General features: G+C 43.4%; 1 protein-coding gene across 1 annotated transcript in view; it reads right to left on the bottom strand.

Annotated features, from left to right (window-relative positions):
* The window catches only part of col7a1l (collagen type VII alpha 1-like), a 98,425-nt gene that overhangs the window by 61,870 nt on the left and 14,570 nt on the right, over window positions 1–21,985 (bottom strand). Inside the window, exons 5-10 of the mRNA XM_034163955.1 lie at window positions 8,508–8,681; window positions 8,156–8,319; window positions 5,425–5,554; window positions 1,851–1,967; window positions 1,449–1,604; window positions 996–1,112 (exon numbers count right to left, since the gene is read on the bottom strand). Coding sequence (XP_034019846.1) covers window positions 996–1,112; window positions 1,449–1,604; window positions 1,851–1,967; window positions 5,425–5,554; window positions 8,156–8,319; window positions 8,508–8,681 — 858 coding nt within the window. The remainder of the gene's footprint in view (window positions 1–995; window positions 1,113–1,448; window positions 1,605–1,850; window positions 1,968–5,424; window positions 5,555–8,155; window positions 8,320–8,507; window positions 8,682–21,985) is intronic.

The raw sequence follows: 21,985 nt of genomic DNA on the forward strand, positions 1-21,985 counted from the left end.
TTTTGAAAAGCTCATGATAATAGTTCACAAAACCAGTTTTGAGGTTTAAAATAGTAAATGAGACAGTTCAGTTAGAAACTGGTTCAGTGTTTCAAAAAACTCAGATTACCAAATTAAAAAAATGTAACTTCATATCGAGCAGACTTCCTTGACTGAATGAATTATTCTCCAGTTTGAAAATCAACACACCAGATAATAAACTGGTTCAAAAAATGATTCACTGTTTGTAAAAACATCAAAAAAAGGTTTCAAAAAGGTTTTTTGAAAAGGTTTCACAATCTGGAATTACTTGAAACAAACAAACAATCACTGATTAAGAATGAATAACAATTGCTTCATTATTCAGATTAAAAGTAGCTCAAAATCTATGTGATATTTCTTCCTTGATTTAGGGAATTTTTCTCCACTTTGAAACTCAACACACCAATTAAACTTGCTTCAGAAAATAATTTACTGCTTCAAATTACAAAACAACAACAACAACAAAAATCAATTGTTTAAAAAAAAGTTGCACTACAGTGAATTACTTTGGGTGAAAAAAAACACTGATATACAATGAATGGCACAACTGCTTCAGTATTCTGTTTAAAATTATTCAAAAAGTATGTGATAACGCTTTCTGGATTCAGTTTTTTTTCTCTCTCTCCATTTTAAAACTCAAATCAGCAAATGAAAAAAAAGATCTGCTTCAGAAAATTATTCACACTTTCATGTTACTTGAAACAACAAATGGAGCAAATGACTTAAAAAAAATATTTCAGGGTGTTGAATTACTTGAAACAATCACTGATATTGCTTCATTCAGTGGCTCAGTATTTGAAATTTTGAGAAATTTGGAAGTGCTTGAACCTCTGATGGTGAATCTTGTGGACACACAGAAAAAGAACCATACACTCATGATCGAATCTTTCCCCCTGTAATTATTTCAATCCTTAAGCTCATGTTCATATTTTTGTTGTTGTTGTTTCTATGAAACCTGCGTTAGCATTTTCTACCTGGAGATGACCACGTCAGTCGATATCCTGTCGCACCCCTAACTGATGTCCACCGAGCCTGGACGGTGTCTGTGGTGGCATTCTGGACCAGGAACTGCTGAACCGGAACAAGCTTCACTGTGGAACACATGGTGACCCACAAAGAACACAAATACAAACACATAAACTCAATAATTCATTTGTGTTTGCTGACTGATGCAGTAGAAAAAATTCACTAATGCAATTTTTGGTATTAAGAAACAGCACTTAATGTAATTTTGTGATTCAAATGAGCTCAAATTATATTTTAATACAGTCCCTGCCTGGACATATAGTTTCCTGTACAATTACCCATTTATATACTTTGTTGCACAGCATCACCTTGTGGATAGGTGATGGTATTACACATTTGTGCATTCTGCACTTTGTTTTGGTGTTTTACACCAGGGTGACCTGAGGTCGCGGCACACTTACACGTCTTGCCCACTACAGAAACGGGCTTGCTCGCCCCCTGTGGATACTCAGCGTAAATGCTGACGGTGTACTTTTTATCCTCCTCCAGGCTGTCAATCACGTGAGACGAGGCGTCTCCAGGCAACAGCTGCTCATACGTGAAGCCCGGCCTGTTGGCTGCGGTATCATCAGAAATACAAAAGAGTCAATAAATCTTAAACAATCTCAGAATGTTCCTGTGGTACAAGATCAAGAGAACAATTATGGCTGACATTCAATAAAAATCTAATTTACCAAAATCAATTTTGGTAAATTAGAGGAGTTTAATGTAGTCAAAAATGTTCTTCAATTTAGAAAGAATGGCACAGTAGTTAGTTATTTGTTTTCATGAAGGGGAAATAGTATGAGGTTGTGTCTGCATACATCGTGGTACGTAGATCTTCAATCCATTGAGCTTCGCTAGAGGAGGAGTCCAGGCCAGGCGGAGGGAAAACAGCCCCTCCTCAATAACACGAAAGTTTGACACCTGAGGCAAAGGAGCTAGAAGAAAGAAACATGATGCACAAAGAACATAGGTCAAACTAAATCCAAAAAACATGGATTAACTCTAAAGTGTCTAGAATTTAGTGACCTCTAGTGGTCAGGACACAAATTGCATTATGCCATTGTTTGACATGATTTTGTTTGTCTTTATATTTCTGCTTTTTTTTTTTTTTTTGGCATTTTTGTCAAAGTGTCCATGCAAAGACCAACTGAGACAGGGAACAACATTTCCAACTTGAGGTCAATCCTAGGCCTACTTTTGCTTATTCTTTGCACCGTGCACATTTACTTCAATAATGCATTATTATTGTTATTATTATTGAATTGCGGCTACGCTATGGTGTTCGATATGGCTTGGTAGATCTCGATGCACTTTCAACTTTAAAAGCAGATCTCGGTTCAAAAAACGTTGGGCACCCCTGCTATAATGCCTCGCCAAAGGTGGGCCAATAATGGATGATTTTCAAGTTGCGATAAAGCAGCGCCTATGCGCATGTGATGACGTCACAACTGTGTCCGGTTAGAGAGACGTGGTTTTGTTCAACAACAACAACTGTCAAGAAACTTCTCTCATGTGTGGTTGGAGTTGTGTGGAGGCAGGAATAGTAGAATAGCTTTTTGAATGCTTGAATAACGATGTCAGTTGCACAAAGAAATCAAATAATAGTGAAAACATAGTCTCGTCTGAAGACCCACTTTTACTCTCTGGTTTTTAACACTGAGTGAGTTGTGTTGTGCTCTGTTTTATTGGTTTTGTTTGTATTTTGGTAGATTTTATTGGTTTTATCTTTTGTATGCTGTGTGTATTTATTTATTTATCTTGCACATTTTAGTTAATTTTATTATTTTTCATTTTTGACTACTGGGGTTTTATCTATGGTGATTCTATTGTATGTGCAGCACTTTGAAACATTTTTGTTGTTAAATGTGCTATATAAATAAAGTGGATTGGATTGGATACATGTTCATTGCATACAGAATGTATGCGGCACAAGCGAACAACAACAAAGCCAAAACAAAACAAGAAATCTGAACTTAAGTTAATTTCCACAGCCATTGTTTAAGCGGCGTCCAGCTTTGATTGGTGAGCCACTCTGTGATGCAGCATAACAAGCTGTTGTTTCTAATGAAGCCAAACACAAAAGAGAGAGCCTCACTAATTGAAAGCCTAGGTTTCAAGATGGCGGCGCAACTTGAAAATTGTCCATTTTATATATATATATATATATATATATATATATATATATATATATATATATATATATATATATATATATATATATATATATATATATATATATATATATATATCACAATGTATCATTTTTTTTTAAATAATTTATTTGTATGTTATTGCTGCAAATAAGTATCTGAACACCTGTGAAAATCAATGTTAATATTTGGTACAGTGGCCTTTGTTTGCAATTACAGAGGTCAAACGTTTCCTGTAGTTTTTCACCAGGTTTTCACACACTGCAGCAGGGATTTTGGTCCACTCCTCCATACAGATCTTCTCCAGATCATTCGGTTTGGAGTTTCAGCTCCCTCCAAAGATTTTCTGTTGAGTTCAGGTCTGGAGACTGGCCAGGCCACTCCAGGACCTTAAAATGCTTCTTACGGAGCCCCTCCTTAGTTGCACTGGCTGTGTGTTTGGGGTCATTGTCATGCTGGAAGACCCAGCCATGACCCATCTTCAATGCTCTTACTGAGGGAAGGAGGAAGAGCACCCCCAGAGTATGATGTTTCCACCCCCATGCTTCACGGTTGGGATGGTTTTCTTGGGGTTGTTCTCATCCTCTAAACATGGTAAGTGGAGTTGATTCTAAAAAGCTCTATTCTGGTCTCATCTGACCACATGACCTTCTCCCATGCCTCCTCTGGATCATCCAGATGGTCACTGGTGAACTTCAAATGGGCCTGGACATGTGCTGCCTTGAGCAGGGGGACCTTGCTGCCCTGCAGGATTTTAAACCATGACAGCATCAAGTGTTACTAATGTAATCTTTGTGACTGTGGTCCCAGCTCTCTTCAGGTCATTGACCAGGTCCTCCTGTGTAGTTCTGAGCTTACTCAGAATCATCCTTAACCCACAAAATGAGATCTTGCATGGAATCCCAGACCGAGGGAGATTGACAGTCATCTTGTGTTTCGTCCACTTTCTACTAAATAATCATAACAGTTGTTGTCTTCTACCAAGCTGCTTGCCTGTTGTCCTGTAGTCCATCCCAGCCTTGTGCAGGTCTACAGTTTTGTCCCTGGTGTCCTTAGACAGCTCTTTGGTCTTGGCTATGGTGGACAGGTTGGAGTGTGATTGATTGAGTGTGTGAACAGGTGTCAATTATACAGGTAACAAGTTCAATCAAGTGCAATTAATACAGGTAAAGAGTGCAGAATAAGAGGGCTTCTTAAAGAAAAATTAACAGGTCTGTGTGAGCCAGAATTCTTGCTGGTTGGTAGGTGTTCAAATACTTATTTGCAGCAGTAACATACAAATAAATAATTCTAAAAATCATACATTGTGATTTCCAGATTTTTTTTTTTTTTTTTTTAGATTATGTCTCTCACAGTGGACATGCACCGAAGAAGAAAATTTCAGATCCCTCCATGATTTCTAAGTGGGAGAACTTGCAAAACCGCAGGGTGTTCAAATACTTATTTTCCTTATTGTGTGTGTGTGTGTGTGTGTGTGTGTGTGTGTGTGTGTGTGTGTGTGTGTGTGTGTGTGTGTGTGTGTGTGTGTGTGTGTGTGTGTGTGTGTGTGTATACACACACACCTCCAAGTTGATTTACATGACATCTCACAGAGACATTAGCAAGCTAACTAGCAATACAGATAATACAGGAATGTCACTGTGATACAAATCAATCGAACGTTGGTTCCATCAACCAGTCAAGAATGGACGAAAAGCTCATATAGTGACAGGATCTTCTTTCTTTGATGAGTGATAGTTGATATGGCTTGTAGTATGTGCTAATGTAGTGTTAATGATAATAACAGGGCATTATTCTGGGCCCTGTGGTAAAGTCGGCCTTTATTTCAGCCTTGGGCTGTTAACCACAGATGGAGGGCCAATAAGCGCCCTTCAAAATAATGTGCAATTAGGAACAAGTAGCGAGTGTACAGAGCAGCATTAATGGATTTCTCTTCTCTTCAGTCTCCTTGCCATGCTGCAAAATGTGAAAGGTGCAGTAACTATGTCCCTTTTGGGCTACTGTACCAACATGGTGGTGCATCATAACAAGGGAGCCATGAGGGGACCCACTATAGAAATGAAAAGCTCATTCTAAGCTCATTAAAATGCATCGATTCCTTGCTGTAGATAATTATACGTGAATAAACAGATCATTCTGAGTGCCATATTCCATTTGTGTTAATAACAATTATACAGGCTCTGGCTTTGAATTTAAAAATACAAGAGTGTGCTGTGTGCACACAGTGAAGTGTGACACCCACTTGTGTGGACTGTGATTGTTGCAGAGTCGCCGATAAGGCTCGGGTAGACGGCGTAGACGGTGAGGGAGTATTCTGTCTCAGGACTCAGGTCCGTCACCACTGATGTGCTCACGTCTGCTTTCAAGTCCATCTGTTGCACACAGTGAGGAAGAGCCGCAGTCAAGGAGGGGCAGATACCGTTAAGAACCCAGTCTTAAATAAAATCATGTTTTATAGACGCGTCTCCCTCAGCAAACCCCAAACAACATTTCTCAACACTGAACCCAGTGAGTCAAAACTTCACACATTCTGGAGAAATGTTGGTTTTCATTTCACAGACAGAGGGCGCTGTGTGCTGTGAGTAATGTAAAAGCCCACTGAAACATTGAATTCAGTTGCACCTGCAGTCTTTAGTACAGCCTGGTCGATATTTCGGTGGGCCGAAAATAACATACTGTATCAGTGTTATTATTGCAGATATTAAAACTTTTATAACAATGCAGAAAAACACTTTGGCTGTTGGAAGTGGTATTTATTATGTAGTTTTTCTACTCTAGAGGGTGCTCAATGTCATTTTTTCAATGTTGTCAAGCATAGTGGGGACCCCCATCACCCTTGGTCACATTAGTTGCAAGACACAGAGGCAAAGCAACCCACTGGCAGTCATTTGAAATCAGAGTGACCATTTTACATCAATGAGAGACAACTTGTTGCTATTCTACCAGCTTGGTGGGGCCAAAATAGATGAGAAGTTTATTAAATGCACATGATGAGTGATGCAACATGGTGACTGCCAATCTGAGTGAAGGCAGCAAGTCGGCAGAATGACATATGCTGCATGGTTATTGGTTATATTTATATTAATTTGTAATAAAGTTCAAGTTTAAATTATAAAAGATCATCTTCAACCGCTTACTCCAACTAAGGGTCACGGTGGGCTGGAGCCTATCCCAGCAGTCATAGGGTGTGAGGCAGGGTACACCCTGGACAGGGCTATATAAAGACAAACACACACATTCACACCTGCACACACACCCATGGACAATTTAAAGTTTCCAAGCCACCTAACCTGCATGTCTTTGGATGTGGGGGGAAGCGGGAGCACCCGGAGGGAACCCACACAAACATGGAGAGAACATGAAAACTCCACACAGAAAGACCACAGGTGGGAATCGATCCCATGACCTTCTTGCTGTGAGGCAACAGTGCTAACCACTAAGCCACCGTGCTGCCCAGATCAAGCCTCAATTACATTTATTTGTCATAAGGATTAAATAATGAAATGTTATGAATCATTGCCATTTTCATGTATATATCTACAGATTTATCAGGATAATAAATTTTGTACTTTGCAATATTGGTATTAGTATCAACCCCCCCCCAATAAAATGCATTATCGGTCAGGTCACTAAGGGTTATCGAGTTACATTTGTCTCATTAATACCTGCAAATGCACAGAGGGTGATCAACAAATAGTCCTTGATTTGCACACGTGTTTTGCGATCCACAAACACAAATTTCCAATTTGTAACGTGTGTTGGTTTTTACAAATAAATGTATATTTGTAAATATGTAATTTTTTTCATTTGTGGAAAAAAAGTAATTTGCAAAACTCAAAATTCTGTTTGTGAAGTGTGATTCAGCATTTGTGGATCAATTCGCACTCCCATCCAGTAGATGACAGTGTTCTATGCATCTTTACAAGGGGGAAGTGATGGGACTGAGGCTCAGAAAATATTATTTCCCATAATGCCTTTTGGAACATGTGTCAGTGAATGTAAACCTTCAGAATAACATGCTACTTTAAAAGATATGTGTGATATTTTCACTTTGTAAAAATGACAGAGTTGTCGTTAATGTCGACAAACTGCCCAGAATTAGTTTTGTTTGAGCCAAAGAAACCATGAGTGAAACTGTTGTGTTTTTTTTTCCCTGGAGTTTCACTCATGGTTTCATTTATTTACAAATCGAAAATTTATGTTTGTGGATCGTAAAACATGTGCAAATTAGGGAATATTTGTAGCTCACCCTCTAGGCATTTGCAGGTATTAATGAGACAATGCCATATATCAAGGGCAGTCGGTAGTAGAGGTGGGCGATACCGGGAATTTTGGTATTGATCTGATACCAAGTAAATACAGGCCCAGTATCGCCGATATCAATGCTGATACCGATACTTTTTCATATTTAAGCTTCATAGATCCAAAGGATCCAAAAGACCTAGGATAGAATTTCACCAAATACTGTATGTGACAACATAATACTTTATTATCACAATCAACATTTTTGTTTAAAAAAAATCACTCAACACAACTTAAAACAAAATCTCCTTGACAAACCACAATACAAGGGTGCGCTGCTCCGTGTTGTGTGACACAGCCCAGCGCTGCTCTTACAGACAGAGAGTCAACTTTGATGAATCTGCATGTGCAGCAGTCAGTGTGAGCGGGAGAGAAAAAAACTTGAGTATCGATTTTTTTACACAAGGATCGTTCAATATCAATACCAGCGTTGGTATCGATATTATTCATATTAGGATCGATCTGCCCACCTCTAGTCGGTAGGGAAAAAAAAACTGGGAAAAAATGGCAAAACTCTGAAATTACTATTTAAAAAAATCATCATACATCTCGTTTATGAATGTCTACAAAAGAAATAAAACCTAAAACAAGGTGACTGTGGTGTAACTGAAAAGTCCCACCTGTTACAAATGAGACATGACACACCTTCACGCACGACCACAATCCCTCACCTGTCTCTGCTGCACAAGTAAGAGCTGTCCGTTAGAGCTGTGAGGGGTGACGAGGAGGCGGTACCCGGTGACATCACCTGTGGCGCGGCTCCACGTCAGTCTGAGGGAGCTGTGGGCCAACTCGCTGATCTGCAAGTCCCTGGGACCCACCACACGCTCTTCAGCTACGAGCAGAAGGTATCAAAGAAAGGAGAGAAAGCAACAAAAGCATGTGTTAAGAATCCATCTTTCTGACAGAGATAAGCTCAAAGTACATTTTGAAAGGAAAAAAATGAATATTTGTGACATGATTTCAGGCCAAATATGAGTTATATTTTTTTTAGATATATATTCGTGATGTTTGTCCACTCACCGGGCTGGACGGTCTTCACAGGTCTTGGGGGCTCAGAGGCTGTAAAACAAAGCCTTCGGGACAGTTTGGGGAGGATTGTTTCCAGAAGAGAGAAATCAGGTGTTAGTAGTAGGTGCTCCTCATGTGGTTCGGACACGACCTTCCTCAGCTGTGACACATCAGCTCCCGTTACGCCTGGTGACAACACACACAAGTAAGAAACCAAACATCAGTGGCGGCGCCAAGGGGGGCCAAGCCCCCTCCATTATTCTGCTAATAATGTGAATAGCGACTGACATATTTGTGGATCTCAACTGCACTTTTGCGCTGAGAATGTCTCAATATTGCGTAACTGAGCAAAGTGATGAATGTGTGTGTTCAGTGATCCACCAATGCTGAATCACCCTTCACAAACAGAATTTTCAGTTTTGCAAATAAACATTTATTTGTAAAAACCCACACAAGTTACAAATCAGAAATTTGTGTTTGTGGATCACAAAACACGTGTACAAATCAAAGGATATTTGTAAATCACCCTCTGTGCATTTGTAAGTATTAATGAGACAAATATAACTCCATACTCCAAAAATTTAGGTTTCCTAAATATTTATTACGGCCACTCTTAAAACTTCACTTATCTTTATAATTTTATTACTAGTAAATTTTAGAATTGATTTAGATGAGATATACTTATTCTCTCACAGGAATATATCACAATTATCTGGGAACTACTTTTTGCGCAGGAATTCATCGAGCACGCTGGCCGCAGCCGCGCACTAACACGGAATATACAGAAGCTGTATATCGTTGTTCGGCCAAAACCTTGGTGTTAAATTGGCAATAAATCTTTGATATAGATGATTTCTTGTTTTGTGGGCCGCCAGAAGAGGAGGTACTGCTGGCCCACCACCAGAGGGCGCCCTGTCTGGAGTGCGGGCTCCAGGCACCAGAGGGCGCAGCCGCCTCACAGGAGCAGCCAGGGTGACAGCTGTCACACATCACCTGCAACAGCTGTTACCAATCACCTGATCAGCAGGGGTACATCAGCAGGACGAGGTCTCCACCTCTTTGCCGAGATATCGTTCTACCTGGAAGGTAACGTAATCAGCTGACTGTTTGACAGTGATCTTTGTGATTTTTGTACGTTGTTTTGCTGACTCCTTTTCCAACGAGTGGTGGAGATAGTTTTCCTGCCGCACGGATTCCTGGGTGCAGACGCGCCCACATTTAATTGTTTTGTTGTTCCTCGCCAGCAGTACCAGGTCCGACATGCGGAGACAGTGGCCACCTGGGAGTTCGGGACTTGGCGGCTCCAGTATTCCCGGGGTCTGGTGGCGGAGGAAATCGTGTGGTTCCGGTTCTGCTTTGGACAGACGTCTCCTATCTTCGAGCCTGCCCACACGACACCTTTTGTGATTTGGCTTTTGTCTATTGTTGTAATCTGTTGTATTAGTTGTGCCCATTCACAACAGTAAAGTGTTGTTATTTGACCTCATCCATTGTCCGTTCATTTGCGCCCCGTTGTGGATCCGTGTACCTACACTTTCCCAACAGGATATCTCGGCCAACGTCATGGACCCCGTGGGGCGTCAACCGGCTGTTGAACGGCCAATGGAAGAGCAGGGCGCACAGGCGTCTGCAGGAGGAATGATCGGTGAGTTGCAGCGAATCCTCACCGCTTTTACGGCTCGGCTGGATCTGATGACCGAGCAGAACGTCCTCCTTAACCGCAGGGTGGAGGCTCTCGCCGCGCAGGTGGAAGCGCGCCCTCAGGGCGCTGCTGCGGCTCCCCCTCCTGTCGATCCTGTGCGCAACAGTGACGTTCCACAGGTCGTTCAACGACCCCTCCCACCTTCCCCTGAAGCATACATAAGCCCTCCAGAGCCGTACGGAGGTTGTGTGGAGACGTGCGCGGACTTTCTTATGCAGTGTTCGCTCGTCTTCGCACAACGTCCCGTCATGTACGCGACTGATGCTAGTAAGATAGCTTATGTAATTAATCTGCTTTGCGGCAAGGCACGCGCTTGGGCTACAGCGCTTTGGGAGCAAAATTCACGGCTCCTTCTGATATATGATGGGTTTGTGAGGGAGTTCAGAACAGTGTTCGATCACCCAAATAGAGGAGAGACCGCTTCAACCGTGCTGCTGTCAATGAGACAGGGGCGCCGGAGCGCAGCTGTTTATGCAGTCGACTTCCGCATCGCGGCTGCGAGGTCCGGCTGGAATAACGCTGCCCTCCGTGCCGCCTTCGTAAACGGACTGTCGTTGGTCCTGAAGGAGCTCCTGGTGGCCAAGGACGAACCGCGGGATTTAGACGGGCTTATTGATCTCGTTATACGATTAGACAATCGGTTAGAAGAATGCCGTCGGGAACGAGACGAAGGGCGTGGCCGGACAAGCGCCGTCCCTCTCCCTTCCGGTTCCGACCGAGTTCCGCCCTCCCCACGCTCCACGGCCTCTACGCTCCGTGTGGTTACAGCTCCCCCTGCTGATGAAGCTATGGACACGAGCAGGGCCACATTTAGGGCACCAGATAAACAGAGGAGGCTGGCCCGCGGAGCGTGCTTTGTTTGTGGCTCAATAGAGCATCAAGTGAGGGACTGCCCCGAGCGGTTAAAACACCAACGCCCGCCCCTAGAAACTGGGTTAGGGGTGGGTCAAAACATTCACGTGGGACATACCCATATTGCCACGACTCCCAGTTACAATCCTTTATGAGGATTTAACCCTGAAGGCCCCAGCACTGGTGGACACGGGCTCTGAAGGGAATCTGTTAGACAGCAGATGGGAATGGGAGATAGGGCTCCCTCTGGTGGCGCTTACCTCGCCTGTGCAGGTGCGGGCACTAGATGGCTCCCTACTCCCTCCGATCACACATAAGACACCACCAGTAACTCTGGTGGTGTCAGGAAATCACCGGGAGGAGATCAAGTTTTTTGTGACTCCTACCACCTCCCGTGTGATTCTAGGGTTCCCCTGGATGTTAAAACACAATCCCCGGATCGATTGGCCGTCCGGGGTAGTGGTTCAGTGGAGCGAGACCTGCCATCGGGTATGTTTAGGTTCCTCGGTTCCTCCCGGTTCCCAGGCTAAGGAGGAGGTCAGAGTCCCGCCCAATCTAGGGATGGTGCCGGTGGAGTACCATGACCTTGTGGATGTGTTCAGTAAGGATCTGGCGCTCACCCTTCCCCCCCACCGTCCGTACGATTGTGCCATTGATTTGGTTCCAGGCGTTGAGTTCCCGTCCAGCAGGCTGTACAACCTCTCACGACCTGAGCGCGAATCAGTGGAGACCTACATCCAGGACTCTTTAGCCGCCGGGTTGATCCGGAATTCCACCTCCCCGATGGGTGCAGGTTTCTTTTTTGTGGGTAAAAAAGACGGCGGACTTCGTCCATGCATTGATTATAGGGGGCTGAACGAAATCACGGTTCGTAATCGATACCCGTTGCCCCTGTTGGATTCAGTGTTCACGCCCCTGCATGGAGCCCAAATTTTCACTAAGCTAGATCTTAGAAATGCGTATCACCTGGTTCGGATCCGGAAGGGAGACGAGTGGAAGACGGCATTTAACACCCCCTTAGGTCACTTTGAGTACCTGGTCATGCCGTTCGGCCTCACAAACACCCCCGCGACGTTCCAAGCATTAGTTAATGATGTCTTGCGGGATTTCCTGCACCGATTCGTCTTCGTATATCTAGACGATATACTCATCTTTTCTCCGGATCCCGAGACTCATGTCCGGCATGTACGTCAGGTCCTGCAGTGGTTGTTGGAGAACCGGCTGTTTGTGAAGGGCGAGAAGTGTGAGTTTCACCGCACATCTTTGTCCTTCCTGGGGTTTATCATCTCCCCCAACTCCGTCGCTCCTGATCCGGCCAAGGTTGCGGTGGTGAGAGACTGGCCCCAACCCACTAGCCGTAGGAAGCTGCAACAGTTCCTCGGCTTTGCAAATTTCTACAGGAGGTTCATTAAGGGCTACAGTCAGGTAGTTAGCCCCCTGACAGCCCTGACCTCACCAAAAGTCCCCTTCACCTGGTCGGATCGTTGCGATGCCGCGTTCAAGGAGTTGAAACGGCGCTTCTCGTCTGCACCCGTTCTGGTGCAGCCCGATCCTAGTCGCCAGTTAGTGGTTGAAGTGGACTCCTCGGACTCAGGGATAGGAGCTGTGCTTTCCCAGAGCGGGAAGACCGATAAGGTCCTTCACCCGTGTGCCTATTTTTCCCGCAGGTTGACCCCGGCCGAACGGAACTATGACGTCGGCAATCGAGAACTCCTTGCGGTGAAAGAGGCTCTTGAAGAGTGGAGACATCTGTTGGAGGGAACGTCCGTGCCATTCACGGTTTTCACTGACCACCGGAACCTGGAGTATATCAGGACCGCCAAGTGGCTGAACCCCAGGCAAGCCCGCTGGTCACTGTTCTTCGGCCGTTTTGACTTCCGGATCACCTACCGTCCCGGGACCAAAAACCAGACATCGGATGCCTTGTCCCGGGTACATGAAGATGAAGTCAAAGCGGAGTTGTCGGATCCACCGGAACCCATCATCCCGGAGTCCACTATCGTGGTCACCCTCACCTGGGACGTAGAGAGAACCGTCCGGGAGGCCCTGGCACGAAGCCAGGACCCCGGAACTGGGCCGAAGAACAAACTATACATCCCACCAGAAGCCAGGGCTGCGGTCCTGGACTTCTGTCATGGCTCCAAGCTCTCCTGTCATCCAGGGGTGCGAAGAACCGTGGCAGTTGTCCGGCAGCGCTTCTGGTGGGCGTCCCTAGAGGCCGACGTCCGGGATTATATCCAGGCCTGCACCACCTGCGCCAGGGGCAAGGCTGACCATAGCAGGGCATCAGGACTACTCCAGCCGCTGCCTGTGCCTCATCGCCCCTGGTCCACATTCGGCCTGGATTTTGTCACGGGTCTCCCGCTGTCCCAGGGTAACACCACCATCCTCACAGATAGTGGACGATCTCCAAGGCGGCCCACTTCGTGGCCCCTCCCAAAGCTCCCAACAGCCAGGAGACAGCGGACATCCTGGTCCACCACGTCGTCCGGCTGCATGGGATTCCAACAGACACGTCTCCGATCGCGGTCCCCAGTTCTCCTCGCAAGTCTGGAGGAGCTTCTGCAGGGCAACTGGGGGCCATGGTGAGTCTCTCGTCCGGGTTACCACCCTCAGACCAACGGGCAAGCAGAACGGGTAAACCCAGGAGGTGGAACAGGCCTTGCGCTGCGTGACTGCCGCGCACCCGGCGGCCTGGAGTACCCACTTGGCCTGGATCAAGTATGCCCATAACAGCCAGGTGTCTTCAGCCACCGGCCTCTCACCTTTTGAGGTGTGTCTGGGGTATCAGCCCCCGTTTGTTTCCGGTGGTTGAGGGAGAGGTCGGTGTGCCCCTCGGTCCAGGCCCACCTACGGAAGTGCCGTCGGGTTGTGGCGTGCCGACCGTTCTGCTTTGCTAAAGGCCCGGACGAGGGCAAAGCCCATGCAGACCGTCGGGCAGGACCCCGGCCCCTGCGTATCGGCCAGGGCAGGAGGTTGTGGTTATCCACAAAGGACATTCCCCTCCAAGTGGACTCCCCCAAGCTACAGGACCGTTACATCGGCCCTTTCCAAAATCCTTAAGGTCATCAGTCTAGCCGCAGTGAGGATTCAGCTTCCGGCCTCACTGCGGATCCATCCTGTGTTTCACGTGTCCCGAATTAAACCGCATCACACCTCACCCCTCTGTACTCCGGGTCCGGCGCCGCCTCCTGCCCGGATCATCGATGGCGAGCCGGCTTGGACTGTACGCCGGCTCTTGGATGTCCGTAGGATGGGCCAGGGCTTCCAGTATTTGGTGGACTGGGAGGGGTACGGACCCGAAGAACGCTCCTGGGTGAAGAGGAGCGTCATCCTGGACCCGGCCCTCCTGGCCGATTTCTACCGCCGCCACCCGGACAAGCCTGGTTGGGCGCCAGGAGGCGCCCGTTGAGGGGGGGGTCCTGTTGTGTGGGCCGCCAGAAGAGGAGGTACTGCTGGCCCACCACCAGAGGGCGCCCTGTCTGGAGTGCGGGCTCCAGGCACCAGAGGGCGCAGCCGCCTCACAGGAGCAGCCAGGGTGACAGCTGTCACACATCACCTGCAACAGCTGTTACCAATCACCTGATCAGCAGGGGTACATCAGCAGGACGAGGTCTCCACCTCTTTGCCGAGATATCGTTCTACCTGGAAGGTAACGTAATCAGCTGACTGTTTGACAGTGATCTTTGTGACTTTTGTGCGTTGTTTTGCTGACTCCTTTTCCAACGAGTGGTGGAGATAGTTTTCCTGCCGCACGGATTCCTGGGTGCAGACGCGCCCACATTTAATTTTGTTGTTCCTCGCCAGCAGTACCAGGTCCGACACGCGGAGGCAGTGGCCACCTGGGAGTTTGGGACTTGGCGGCTCCAGTATTCTATTGTTGTAATCTGATTGTATTAGTTGTGCCCATTCACAACAGTAAAGTGTTGTTATTTGACCTCATCCATTGTCCGTTCATTTGCGCCCCCTGTTGTGGGTCCGTGTACCTACACTTTCCCAACAATTTCTGTAAGGTTTATTCCATGCATTGTCTTGAGCACCATTTCAATGAATTCAGTTTGTATATCTATGTGCAAATGTACTGAACTTGCAATCATTCTAAGTGATGTGTGTGCACTGATACCACACTTTAGAAGAGCACGGGTGACTAAAACATATACCTTGGTATTTATAAAACAATTTACTATATATTGTTCATTTCAACACATTTTGTGGAGCCCCTCCAACTTTTACCCCAGCTCCCACTCAGCCCCCCAACAAAAATTTCCTGGCGCCGCCACTGCCAAACATGAAGGTTCTGCTCTCGTTAGTTAAAATGAGACCAAAAAAAAAAAAAAAAAAAAAAAAAAAAAATCACCATACATTCTTCAGCACAAAATTCATTCATTAATTTTCTGATGCTTATACACTGCAAAAATGGTCCCTCTCAAATAAGACAAATAATCTGAAATCTAGCCAGATTGTCTTATATTAAGCAAAAAACAACAACAATAAAAAAACCAAAACAAAATAAAACAAAACAAAACAAAAAACAACCCTGTCAATGGGGTAAGAAAAATTTACTTGGTTAAAATTCTCAATGCTTGGAAAATATCTAGAATGTGTCTTAAAACTAGGTAGAACCCTTATTTTAAGATTCACCTCTGTCTTAAAACAAGGAAAACAATCTTGTTTGTTTGCTTGGATGATTTGAAATCCATTGCCTTTCCTTGTTTCCTTGTTAAATACAGCTTGATATCAGCTGGAAAACTTTATACATTTTCCCAAAATAAGAGATTTTTTTTCTTATGCAAAAATGGTTGACAAGATTATTTTTCAGTTTAGACAAAAATTAAGTCAAATTTTCTTTCTTCTTTTAGCCTTTTTTTTTTTTTTTAACTTTCTTAGATATCAGTTTTTGCAGTGTAAGGGTCTGACTCGCAGTGGCAGTAGAACATGCAGCTCATTCCACACTTCCCTAGAAGAATTGTGATTCTGTATGAGTATATTTTGTTTTCATTCAAATCACTGTGGAAAAAGGTTTTCCTCATTTTAGCCAACGAGGTTTGATAAAGAGAAAATAGCCCACTATAAAAAATAAATAAATAAAGTTATAGAGGACATAGATTTCTCATATTTTTAAACATAAACATAAAGACTAAACATTTATTTCCATGCTGTGGACACAAGCTCAATAAGGCTTAGGTTCTGTGATACTATCTTTATGTCTAAAAACATTTAGATAAATGAATAAATACATCAATCCTTTCAAAATTATTTGGATTAACATGATATATAGTTGCACAGGACACTAGAGGGCGCTGTGGTATTTTGAATGAACCTTATAAAATGATACTGTTGTGGTCAGAATTACATTGAAGCAGCTGAATTTTATGACAAGACTTTAAAATATGCTGATAAGATTGTAAATAAAGTAAATCTATATAATCACAACATTTAAAAATACATTCAAAGTTACTGAACAACTGCAAAAACAACATTCAGCTTTCATGTAGTAAAACCAAAACACAGAAAATGTACTGTGTGTGTGTAACAGTTACTGGCATTTAAAGTCGGTTTTCTTTAGAAAAGTCAGAGGCATTCATGTGAACATTTCCAAGTCACTGAATATATATCATATATATATATATATCAGTTTAAGAAATACTACAAACAGTATGGTACAATATGGTAAATCTGTCTGGAAATCTGCTTTGGAGATTTGTGAGGGAAGCCACCAAGACACCCAGACAGCCCTGAAAGATAGGTTGTTATGACTGGAGAAACTGTGCACAGTAAAACTTTTATCTGTTACATCACTGCTTAGAACTATGTGGTGGACTGGAACAAAAAAGGATTTTCGTGCAGTAAAACAGATCAAATCTAGGTTCAAGTCCCTTATGTGCCCTCTATCAAACTAAAGTATAAATTTCATGTCTTTGTGTTTTGGCAAAATGTCTCTGTGAAGCTGTACAACATAACGACAAATATTGCAAGAAGATGCACAGTTTCTTTAGTCATGGCCACAAAGCACCAGCTATGTGCACGCCTGTGATACCTTCAGGATTGTCACGGGTGCCTTGATGGCTTCCCTCACAGTCAGTTTTTGAAAACTGCCTACTCCAGTCAGATTTACCAAACAGTTAACACACTGTTTGTACTTCTTAATGATTGATGTACATGAAGTTCAACATGGAATTCCGATCATTTTTACCCAAGGCCACCAAATATGGCCATCGGGTATTGCGAAGACTTTGCGTCCGTCCCTCTGTCCGTCCTCAGCATAAGTCCAGTTCTATTACTGTCAGTCTTCAAATCTACAGGGAACATTCTTGGGACACAGACCTTGGACAACTTCAAAGATGGCTAACTTTGACCTATTTGAAGAGGTATTTTAAAAGATTAAAAGTCACATCCTGTTTGTACCTAATTACACCTTTGAAGTCATTTACAAGTCATTTAGCAGACATTAGCGTGGTGACGTCATAGATTTGGTAGCTAGCTGCAAACTGTTTTGTTTGTGTGTAAATATAACCTCTTTGTTATATAATTATATAAAAGCTAGCGAGAAATAAACACTTCTAAAACTGAAAACATTGTTTTTGTAACCTGATAACATCTCTAGAGTGATTTAAATGACATTTCATGGATGTTAGCGTGCATGCTGACTTCTTCTAACTCAAAGCTAACTTCCACTCTTGCCAAGCTCAAACATAAATATTGTTTATGATTGACTGATTGACTGATTGATAAAAGGGCATTATTAAACATGTACAAATGGTACGTAAGACAATAGAATCTTAATAATTAATGTAAATAACAATAAATGTGTGTATATATATATATATATATATATATATATATATATATATATACACACACACTTTGCATTGGGATACCAATTAAACAAATGCAAATTATAATGAAGACAAACTCATATGGCCGAGGGTATTTTAGCAGTAGGTTATATTGTTTACATCTGCCAAGGATGTAAGAAAATCATTGGTGTTTATTTATTTATTTGTCTGTCTGTTAGCAAGATTACGTCAAAACTACTGCACGGATTTTGATGAAATTTTCACCACCGGATCTGAATTCCAGATCAAAATTTCATTTTATATAGGCTTTGAAGGATTACATCAAAATTACTTCACAGATTCTCACCAAATTTTCACCACGGATACATATTAGGGCATGGAAGACTCCATTAAATCTTGGAGGTGATCCGGATCCAGATTGGCCGACGTCATAAATCTCTGAATGTTCTTGTTTTTATTGTACTATTAAAAAAAAATACAAAGAAGTTATTATGCACCAAATGTATATCAACTAGGGGTGGGCGATACCAGGAATTTTGGTATTGATCCGATACCAAGTAAATACAGGCCCAGTATCGCCGATATTGATACTGATACTGATACTTTTTCATATTTAAGCTTCATAGATTCAAAGGATCCAAAAGACCTAGGATAGAATTTCGCCAAACATTGTACATGACAACAAAATATTTTATTATCACAATCAACATTTTTGTTTAAAAAAATATCACTCAACACAACTTAAAACAAAATCTCTTGAGGTAGAGGGCTGACAAACCACAATACAAGGGTGCACTGCTCCGTGTTGTATGACACAGCGCAGCGCTGCCCTTACAGACAGAGAGTAGACTTTGATGAATCTGCGTGAGCAGCAGTCAGTGCGTGCGGGAGAGAAAAAGGCCTGAGTATCGATCTTTTTACACGAGGATCGTTCAATATCAATACCAGCGTTGGTATCGATATTATCAATATTAGGATCGATCCGCCCACCTCAAATATCAACCTAAATATATTTATGCACTAAAAAACAAGAGGCTTCTCTGTGGAAGTGATAAACAAGAAGAAGCGGCGTGGGCTAATGGGCACTAATTATTACTCTGATCCCAGGTGAATGGAGTAAACTGTGTGAAGGAGAGAGGAAAGAGACGTCTCATTCACTCCCTTGCTCTTGCTTGCCTCTACTGGTGGTTGGCTCTCACTGCGGTATTGTATCACTTCCTGTTCCGGAGCACAGCGGTGTTTTTCTGTATCTGTTAGCTGTTTAATCTGCGCAGTTAGATTGATCTAGTTATCTAGATTACGATTTGTTTCCCAGTGTAATCTTTACGTGCCTTAACTAAAGCACTCCTTCTGCTGAATCACCTCTAAATTATTTACACATTATTCACTTTGCGTGTTTTTAGGAATCCGCTAGCTTAGCGTAGCTACTAGCTCTTAGCCGATTTAGCATGGCGGCTTCTCCTGTCTCTCCCGCACTTTTCTGCTCTGGGTGTGAAATGTTTAGTTATTCCTCGGCCTCCTTTAGCAGTAACGGTACTTGTAATAAGTGTAGCTTATTCGTAGCTTTGAAGGCCAGGCTGGGCGAATTGGAGACTCGGCTCCGCACCGTGGAAAATTCTACAGTTAGCCAGGCCCCTGTAGTTGGTGCGGACCCAGGTAGCTTAGCCGCCGTTAGTTCCCCCCTGGCAGATCCCGAGCAGCCGGGAAAGCAGGCTGACTGGGTGACTGTGAGGAGGAAGCGTAGCCCTAAACAGAAGCCCCGTGTACACCGCCAACCCGTTCACATCTCTAACCCTTTTTCCTCACTCGACGACACACCCGCCGAGGATCAAACTCTGGTTATTGGCGACTCTGTTTTGAGAAATGTGAAGTTAGCGACACCAGCAACCATAGTCAATTGTCTTCCGGGGGCCAGAGCAGGCGACATTGAAGGAAATTTGAAACTGCTGGCTAAGGCTAAGCGTAAATTTGGTAAGATTGTAATTCACGTCGGCAGTAATGACACCCGGTTACGCCAATCGGAGGTCACTAAAATTAACATTAAATCGGTGTGTAACTTTGCAAAAACAATGTCGGACTCTGTAGTTTTCTCTGGGCCCCTCCCCAATCGGACCAGGAGTGACATGTTTAGCCGCATGTTCTCCTTGAATTGCTGGCTGTCTGAGTGGTGTCCAAAAAATGAGGTGGGCTTCATAGATAATTGGCAAAGCTTCTGTGGAAAACCTGGTCTTGTTAGGAGAGACGGCATCCATCCCACTTTGGATGGAGCAGCTCTCATTTCTAGAAATCTGGCCAATTTTCTTAAATCCTCCAAACCGTGACTATCCAGGGTTGGGACCAGGAAGCAGAGTTGTAGTCTTACACACCTCTCTGCAGCTTCTCTCCCCCTGCCATCCCCTCATTACCCCATCCCCGTAGAGACGGTGCCTGCTCCCAGACTACCAATAACCAGCAAAATCTATTTAAGCATAAAAATTCCAAAAGAAAAAATAATATAGCACCTTCAACTGCACCACAGACTAAAACAGTTAAATGTGGTCTATTAAACATTAGGTCTCTCTCTTCTAAGTCCCTGTTGGTAAATGATATAATAATTGATCAACATATTGATTTATTCTGCCTAACAGAAACCTGGTTACAGCAGGATGAATTTGTTAGTTTAAATGAGTCAACACCCCCGAGTCACACTAACTGTCAGAATGCTCGTAGCACGGGTCGGGGCGGAGGATTAGCAGCAATCTTCCATTCCAGCTTATTAATTAATCAAAAACCCAGACAGAGCTTTAATTCATTTGAAAGCTTGTCTCTTAGTCTTGTCCATCCAAATTGGAAGTCCCAAAAACCAGTTTTATTTGTTATTATCTATCGTCCACCTGGTCGTTACTGTGAGTTTCTCTGTGAATTTTCAGACCTTTTGTCTGACTTAGTGCTTAGCTCAGATAAGATAATTATAGTGGGCGATTTTAACATCCACACAGATGCTGAGAATGACAGCCTCAACACTGCATTTAATCTATTATTAGACTCTATTGGCTTTGCTCAAAAAGTAAATGAGTCCACCCACCACTTTAATCATATCTTAGATCTTGTTCTGACTTATGGTATGGAAATAGAAGACTTAACAGTATTCCCTGAAAACTCCCTTCTGTCTGATCATTTCTTAATAACATTTACATTTACTCTGATGGACTACCCAGCAGTAGGGAATAAGTTTCATTACACTAGAAGTCTTTCAGAAAGCGCTGTTACTAGGTTTAAGGATATGATTCCTTCTTTATGTTCTCTAATGCCATATAACAACACAGTGCAGAGTAGCTACCTAAACTCTGTAAGGGAGATAGAGTATCTCGTCAATAGTTTTACATCCTCATTGAAGACAACTTTGGATACTGTAGCTCCTCTGAAAAAGAGAGCTTTAAATCAGAAGTGTCTGACTCCGTGGTATAACTCACAAACTCGTAGCTTAAAGCAGATAACCCGTAAGTTGGAGAGGAAATGGCGTCTCACTAATTTAGAAGATCTTCACTTAGCCTGGAAAAAGAGTCTGTTGCTCTATAAAAAAGCCCTCCGTAAAGCTAGGACATCTTTCTACTCATCACTAATTGAAGAAAATAAGAACAACCCCAGGTTTCTTTTCAGCACTGTAGCCAGGCTGACAAAGAGTCAGAGCTCTATTGAGCTGAGTATTCCATTAACTTTAACTAGTAATGACTTCATGACTTTCTTTGCTAACAAAATTTTAACTATTAGAGAAAAAATTACTCATAACCATCCCAAAGACGTATCGTTATCTTTGGCTGCTTTCAGTGATGCCGGTATTTGGTTAGACTCTTTCTCTCCGATTGTTCTGTCTGAGTTATTTTCATTAGTTACTTCATCCAAACCATCAACATGTTTATTAGACCCCATTCCTACCAGGCTGCTCAAGGAAGTCCTACCATTATTTAATGCTTCGATCTTAATATGATCAATCTATCTTTGTTAGTTGGCTATGTACCACAGGCTTTTAAGGTGGCAGTAATTAAACCATTACTTAAAAAGCCATCACTTGACCCAGCTATCTTAGCTAATTATAGGCCAATCTCCAACCTTCCTTTTCTCTCAAAATTCTTGAAAGGGTAGTTGTAAAACAGCTAACT

This window comes from Thalassophryne amazonica, chromosome 22 (assembly GCF_902500255.1).
Source record: "Thalassophryne amazonica chromosome 22, fThaAma1.1, whole genome shotgun sequence".
Classification (NCBI taxonomy): domain Eukaryota; kingdom Metazoa; phylum Chordata; class Actinopteri; order Batrachoidiformes; family Batrachoididae; genus Thalassophryne; species Thalassophryne amazonica.